Source organism: Mus pahari, chromosome 21 (assembly GCF_900095145.1).
Source record: "Mus pahari chromosome 21, PAHARI_EIJ_v1.1, whole genome shotgun sequence".
Lineage (NCBI taxonomy): Eukaryota > Metazoa > Chordata > Mammalia > Rodentia > Muridae > Mus > Mus pahari.
This window is the reverse complement of record NC_034610.1, coordinates 22034814-22042674: the sequence shown is the minus strand read 5'-3', so window position 1 is coordinate 22042674 and position 7861 is coordinate 22034814. Positions and strand designations below refer to the sequence as shown.

The window sequence follows — 7861 nt, the reverse complement described above, 5'->3', positions numbered from 1 at the left end:
AGAGGCAGAGGCAGAGGCAGAGGCAGAGGCAGAGGCAGAGGCAGAGGCAGAGGCAGAGGCAGAGGCAGAGGCAGAGGCAGAGGCAGGCAAATGGCTGTGTATTTGAGGCCAGTCTGGTCTACATAGCAAGTTCCAGGCCAGCCAGAGCTACAGAAAGACTCAAAGAGGAGGAGAAGGAAGAGGAGAGACAGACAGACAGACATGTTGTCTGTGTCAACTAGGCTCGTTCTAGGCTCAGGAACCACAGCAGTTAAAACAGGCAACAAGTCGGGCGTGGTGGTGCACGCCTTTAATCCCAGCACTCAGGAGGTAGAGGCAGGTGGATTTCTGGGTTTGAGGCCAGCCTAGACTACAGAGCGAGTTCCAGGGCAGCCAGGGCTACACAGAGAAACCCTGTCTCGAAAAACAAAACAAAACAAAGCAAAACAAAACAAAACAGGCAACATATACTCCTAGGAAACTGGGGTTCCAACCGAGACAGACAGTACGCCGTCAGGTAGGAGAGGACAGTGATTAAATACAGCCAGGCAAGGCAGAACACAAAAACTGAAAATAACAGACGGCAGGGTGGGAGGCAGATGATCGCTGCAATTCAGAGGCTAGCCTAGGCTACAGAGTGAGTTATAGGCTAGCCAGGGCTCCGCAGTGGGACTCTGGGACTCCCTCTAATGTCACGTGGAGAGGCACAAGGGTTTACTTTTATGTAGAGCAGTTTTTAAAAGGAAAAAATAAAATAAAATAAAATAAAAATAAAACTGAAAAACACCCCCACCTCAGGGTGGTGTGTCAGGCAGATCATTTACCCAGCGCGTGTAAAATCCCCATGAGTTCCTCCCCCAAGAGGGAGAGGGGGACGGAGGGAGGGGGCTGCAGAACAGAAACTTCAGAGAACTCTGGGAGTCACACAGATCCCTAGAGGCAGAACCTCCAAGGGAGAAGCGTGAATGGCGGCAGGTGCAAAGGCCCTGGGGCAGGAGTAGGGGCAGGAGTGGGCTAAGTGTGGTCACAGAATAACAGAGTACGCAGAGCACCCGGCAAGAATAACCACCAGAGATGGGATTGAAGACACAGGAAGAGCCAGGGGCCTTGCCAGCCTTGGGAGGACTCTGGTGAGAGGGACAAAGGGGCCGGGGTTCTGAACAGGGGATCGTAGGTTCAAACAACAGTAGTCTCCGGTTACAACAGAGCCTGTGTGTGTTAGCCGCTTCTCTGCTCTGGCGCGGGGTTAGGGGGCTCTAGTAACCTGTGAGGGACAGGAAACCAGATGTCTAGGGCAAGTGAAGTGACCACCTGGGGTTGTCCCACTGCTGATCTAGACAGGCAGCTGGCCTCCGAGAGCTCAGGGTGAGTACTTCAAGTCCTTGACACAGTGGGGAGCTTTAAGACTTGTTCAGCCCAGTCCTCAGACCCTTCCTGGAGAAAGAGCTGGAACTCTCAACCCTCCCCCACCTCCTTACCACTGGGATTAGATCGAACCTGGCTACCCTGCTGCCTTCTGCATTGCGCATCTCTCCCTGCCGGTCTCCTCCGTAGCCAGCTGAGTCACCTAGGGTTGGCTTGGGCAGCGCTGTAAAATCTGGACACAGCTGTGAGGAGCTTAGCCAAGTGGTTAACTCGACAGACTCACTCTCCCCAGACACTCCTATCCCAGAATGCCCCCTAGGACCACCCACCAGTCCTGCCCTGTGTGCCTACCATGGAGATCAACAACCCCCGGGCAATTGCTGTGGATCCTGACAGCCCTGGAGCCTGCCAGGGAGCAGGGGACTTCATGTACAGCAAGAATAGGGGAACACATCCAGGACCTGTGTTACCCTGACCTCACTGGAGTGAAGGATCCCAGGCTGGGCCGGCCAGCCACAGGTAGTGTGAGGAGTCTGGGGTAAGGAAGGGCCCTGTCCAGACTCTTATGGCAGCCACACAAGGGTCTAACCGTCACCTGAGGGGACTGAATGAGGACACCTAAGATATACACTTGGTCAGGGAAGTAGCTGGCTTTGGAGATCCCCATTGCCCCAGCATTTGGGCGGCAGAGGCAGATCAAGGAAGGGAAAAGTGGCTCTGGGGTACAGAGGCCATCACCTTCGGGCCCCGTGGATAGGCCTTGCTCCCCACTTTCCCAGTCTCAGCTCCTGCTGCCTCCTCCTGGACAACCCCTCCCCCGCCCACCCGTGTGGCTCAGGACTCTTGCCTGGGAACTTCATTCGCAGACGGGAGCTCCTGCAGTCTATTAACAGGCTTGTGTTCATCTGTGCCTTGGGCACCGGAAGCTCTGAGCAGAAACTCGCACGGTTGGGTAGACTCGGCTGCTCTGGTGCGTCTCCCTCGCAGCTGTGTGGCCTGCACCCTCCCGCCGCTCTCCAGCCGCGGGTGCCCGGGTGCAACCTTCCCGGTACCTCGCAGCCGGGCTTTGTGGTGGTGCTTGGTGGTGCTCGTTCTGTAGGGGGAGGGGCGCCACCCAAGACACTAGATCGATTCACCAGGGTACAGCCCAGGGGCACCCCTCATAGTCCGCACCTTCAGAGGGAAACCAAACATATCTCATCCGTTTGGAGAGGGGCAGAGGCAGGGTCGGGCAGAGCAGGTAGCCAAGGCTGGCCTCCAACTCCTGGGCTTACAGGTGTGCTACCCCATGCCCAGCCAAAGGGGGAAGATCTCGTGCTGAGTCTTGCTCCCTGTCTCAGTGCTTAAACAGATGGTGGCGGTTATCGATGGATTGGTTCTGAGTTCCTTCTGGAACTTGTTGCCACCCTGGTTTTGTTTTCTTTTGTTTTTTGTTTTCATTTTGAAATACTTGTTCATTTTGGAGTCAGGATCTCAGGGAGCCTGGACTGGTCTCAACTCACTAGGTATCCAAGGGTGACCTTGAACTTCTGACCTTCCTGCTTCCACCTCCCAGGGTATGCCAGCACCATTTGGGCTTGGGGCCCCCAACCCAGGGCCATGTGCATAGGAGGCAAGGTCTCCTCTTTTAAGGGTGTTCTGTGGGAGAGCAGGATGGTTTTTTGTTTGTTTGGTTGGTTTTTTTTTGGCTTTTCATCAGCCTACAAGAGGAGTCTGTGGTTTTCCCATTTCACGCCTCCTACAATGGGGGACGCTAGTCTGTGGTCAGGTGAGTTGTTACAGTGGGAGTGGCTTCCAGCCGGATGTGTCCTGTCCTGTTGTCCTGTCATCGTCCCCCCCCCACCAGCCATCCTCACTTCCGCAGGTGGCTGCTCACTCCTGGCTCTCACAACAAAGGTGGAGACGCTCCCAGTCTCCAGATCGGACCCAGGGGTGTCTGCGGGCTTCCACTCACTGCTGGGGACTCCCTCCTTCCACAGAAGCACCTTGTTTAGAATGTATGCCATCATCACCTTGTCTACCAAGCCAGGCCTCCCACAGAAGCCAGCCCTGGATGCCCCCCCCCCCCGGGCTGGGGAGAGGCCTCATGCCTGCATACACATACACTCCCCTCTCCCTGCCTCCCAGACTGCAACAGCACCCATTTTCCTTCCCCCTCAGTCTCTGTGGCTCACAGGAATCCTGAAGTAGATTGAGCCGTGAGGCTAGCCCACAGACACGGAAGAGAGGAATGAGCCAACCGCAGAGGGTCCACACACTGAACCAAGCCTTCGGCCCCGGGCGGGGTGTGTGTGTGGGAAATCTATACATCCCAAAGAACACTGCCACCTGCCTGCCTGCCGAGGCCTCGCCCTTCCCAGCAGCGCCCCGACTTGAAGGAAGTAATTAGCAGAGCGATCTGGGCACAGGTGAGTCACCAGGCCACAAGGCCTGGCTGACTCAGGACAGCCCCTCCACCAGCCTCCTGCTCTAGACTCTGAGTCAAGGCTTCCTCGGCAGGGGCCAGGAAGCCTTGGAGAGAGCTTCTGCCCTCCCCCACCCTCCAAGTGACCCTAAGTGTCTCCAACCACCCCCTGCCTCCCCCCACGACGATGGTGGGGGTGGGGGTGGGTGGGGAAGATGGGGAGCCTGTCACACCTTCAATGAGCTAGGCTGGTCTATAGTGAGTTCTGCACCACCCCAAGGTGGCGGCTCCTCATGGGGCACCGGTCAACAGTGGCCACTGTCACTGCCCTGGTCACTGCTGTTCTTCCCGTGGCCAACCCAGGCACTGTGGCACTCACCTGCAATCCCGGAACTCAGCAGAGCCCTGCGGAGATGGAGGGGGACCAGCCCCGCCTCTGTAGACAAGCAATCCGACCCGATTGAGACCTGCGAGCTCTCTAGCCGAGCTGCCGAAGGTGGGATGTGTGGGTAGCACAAGACAAGCTGTCCCACACCCAGCCCCCCTCCCCCGTACGCCTTCAGGGAGGCTCAGAGTCCGGGAGAGGAGCAGACCCTGCTGAGTCAGCAGAGACCTCCTGGACCACAGCACTTTCCGGTGGCCCAGGAAACCAGGCCGAAAACCACTCCTCCGCGCCCAAGTTCCCTCGGCCTCTGCATCCACACGGTACCCCTGTAACCCCTCCCCGAAACCTCGACCGGGGACCTCTGAAATACCCAGCGTGACCTGCATCTAGTCTGGGAGACCCCTTCTCTCCTGAACTTTCACATCTTCGGCTGTCAATTTGGCACATCTGGGAAGGGGGTGTTAACTAAAAACTGCCTCCATCAGACTAGCCCTGGGGTGTGTTTGTCCTCATTCTCTTGATTGCTAGTCGATGCCCGGGGTGGGGGTGGGGGGCGGCCTGTTATGGGCAGCGCTATCCTTGGGCAGGGGGTCCCTGTGCTCTACAGAAAGGCAGCTGAGGGGCAGAGGACCCGGGTTTGGTTCCCAGCCGCCACATTGGGCTGCTTAGACTTGTCTGTAACACCTGTTCCAGGAATCTGATACACTCTTCTGGACCCGAGGTCACCTGTACTTAACACATACATGTGCGCGCAACACACACACACAATTTAAAGTAAATCTTAAAAAAAAAAAAAGTGGCTGAACAAGCCAGAGAGAAAACAGTAAGCCTGCCCCCCCCCCCCACCGTCTTGCCCTCACGGCCTCTGCTTCTGTTCTTGGCTTGAGTTCCGGCCCTGACTTCTCTCCGCCATGAACTGACTGTAAGCTGTAAGATGAAATAAACCCTTTTCTCTCCAACTTGCTCTTGGCCGGAGCTTTATCACAGTGTCAGAGAGGCAGACTAGAACACACCAGCTTCAGGGAGCCCTTCCTTGCCTGCCCACCCCACCCCAGCCCCGCTCCCAGCAGCCCTCACTGGTGCCCACAGTTCAGGGCCCCTTTCCTGGCTTTGTCCCTGAGCTGCCTGGGTAGGAGCTTCCTGCCCCGGAGAATTCCCGGATCCTCCGAGCAAGCAAGCGAGGACACAGTGTAGCCTGGGAACTCTGCGAGAGAGGGAAGTTGGGGACTCTCCTCCTCGCTGGCAGACAGCATCTCCAAGTCAGCCTAAATCCCCCTTCCTTCTTTCCCTGCCCTGGAGCCCATCAGAGGTCTCCCCACTAGCTGCTCCGTGAGCACAAATTGGGGGCTGGAGACCCTAATGATCCGGCTCACTCCAGGAGTGAGGGAGGGGACAGGGGACAGGGACAGACGGCCCAGGAGGTGAATGTCCAACTATGCTTTTATTAATAATGTCATCTGCAAGAGTCTGATGGGTAGGGACAGTGCCAGGCAGGCCAACCACACACACACACACACACACACACACACACACACACACACACAGGATGCTACTCATCCCCAAACCCAGGGCCCCAGGAACTCCTTGCATGTATCCCAAGAAGAGGCACACGCCGGACTAGGGTCCCAGGAGTGTGGGCACGGTGGGCTCCTGCCAGCACGGGCCTCACTCCGGAGGGGGCCAGTTTCCCATCTCGTCCATCTCCTCCAGGAGCAGGTGCTGCAAGCAGACATGGGTGAAAGAAGATAGTCCCTATTCTGCCTTCTGGAACCTTCCCATCTACTCTCCCCCTTCTCCCCCACCCCCGCACCCCATGCCACCACCTTTTCCAGACCTTCCCCACCACCCCAGAGCTGGCCCAGGTTTGCTGACACTGAGCGGACTACCCCCCATGACCTAGGACCGCTTCTCCTTGGACTTCTGGGTTCCTTGGGAGCTCGCGGCCCCGCCCGGTTCCTCGCCTCCCTTTTGTTCTTCTGCAGACTTCTAGCTGAATGGCAGGCGCTTCAGCTGCCTTAATGAACATTCATTCCCCAGGGCCCTGGCATCCCCCAAAAGCTGAGGAGCCCATTCTGTCCCCCTTGGCGCGCCGTCCTAAGGGCTGAGGAGGAGGAAGTGATGGGAGATGTGAGACTCTGAAGCACTACAGGAGAGGCCGGGGTGGGGTGGGGCACACACACTGTCCAGAAACTCCCAGTCTCTTGGTGCTGTCAGTGCTGACCCACAACTGACCGTCAGCCCAGCATGTCAAGGATGGGCAGGCTCATGAGGTCCTGGAGGGCAGCCCCCAGAGCTGGAGCCCCTCAGTATGACACGGGAAAATTAAATTCCCACATAGGTTCAGTGGCTGAGGATGTGGGGTATCCTGGGGCATGGGCAGGTTTAGTGCAGCCTCAGGCCAGCAGGTGTGGATTCCTGGTGGAGTCACACCATTGTACTCCATTGGAGTCCTGCTGCCCTGCCAAGACGCAGCAAGAAGGCCTGGCTAAGCTCTGATTGTGAGCCCTGCCTCTTCTCTTCTGTGAACCACGGACCGTCAGGGCAGAGAGAAGTGGACAGAAATGGCCTCGGAACTGGCGTGGATGATATGTGGGGTCACTCCCCCAGAGCCTGTGTCTGTGTCTGCAGGCTTTGGTGTGAATGAGGGAGGACAGAAGACCCACATTCTTCAAGGGCTCCCCCATCCTGACAAATCTCCCCAGCTGTAATTCCAGCGCTGAGGAGGGTAGAGATAGGAGGGACAGATGCCCAAGGCCAGCCTGGGCTACATACTGAGGCTAGCCTGAGGTACAAACAAAAACAAAACAAAACAGGGACAGTACTGTTTCTCGTGTGAGTGTGTGTGTGTGTGTGTGTGTGTGTCTGTCTGTCTGTCTGTCTGTCTGTATCTGTGTGTGTGTCTGTGTGGGACATACCTGGCCGTCCACCATGCCAGCCTCCTCCAGCGTGATGTCTGGCTGGGTCAGCAGCTCCCTGCCCTCGGGGTTGCCCACCTTCCAGAGGCGAGCCTCTCGTTGCACTGACAGAATCTTCTTCAGCTCCGACTCCACAAAACCTTCGAGGCAAAGAGATAGGCTGTGGGCCATGGGGACAAGGGGGACTTGGTCTCTACTCCTCTTCCCGGCATATCGCCTCTAGCACCCACAGACCGTCAGAGCCACTAGGTTTCCTGTAGTGCTGATGACAACCACCTCCTCTGCAGGCAACACTGGAGGAGGCTGGTCCTCGGAAAAACTGGGACAGAAAGGGAGTGGGCCGGGGGACGGGGGTTGGGGGGGCGGCGGCGACTTTCCGTTCAAGAGGTTGAGGCAGGAGGATCATGACTAGTTCAGGACTAGCCAGACAACTTAGTAAGCGTGTTTAAAACAATAAAAACCAGATCCCTCAAACCCTAAACTCCGTGAGGTTCTCAAATAAGTTATCTGGACACGAAGAGGGTCAAAGAAGCACAGGCAATTCCCTAAGCTTGGGATCGGAGTCTAAAGAGGGCAGCATGGGACCTGGTGCCATCTCCGTAGGCTGAATGGGAGGGCTCTGGCACCTGGGAATCTGCATTGCTGGTCAGCTGGCTGGTTGGGGATAAATGAGGCCACACGGTAAACATGACTCAGCATTCAGGAGAGATGAAGCATCTGTCTGTCTGTCTGTTTGTTTGTTTGTTTGTTTGTTTTTGAGTCAGGGTTTTTCTGTGTAGCCCTGGCTGTCCTGGAACTCACTCTGTAGACCAG

At 56.8% G+C, this 7861-nt stretch overlaps 1 protein-coding gene across 2 annotated transcripts in view; it reads right to left on the bottom strand.

The window, feature by feature from the left end:
* Positions 1–5798: 5798 nt before the first annotated feature.
* Positions 5799–7861, bottom strand: part of LOC110338168 (gametogenetin-binding protein 1) — an 18384-nt gene continuing 16321 nt past the window's right edge. For both annotated transcript variants that reach the window (XM_021221432.1, XM_021221431.1), the window contains 2 exons: positions 7049–7188; positions 5799–5852 (listed from right to left, as the gene is read on the bottom strand). In XM_021221432.1, coding sequence (XP_021077091.1) covers positions 5799–5852; positions 7049–7188 — 194 coding nt within the window. The remainder of the gene's footprint in view (positions 5853–7048; positions 7189–7861) is intronic.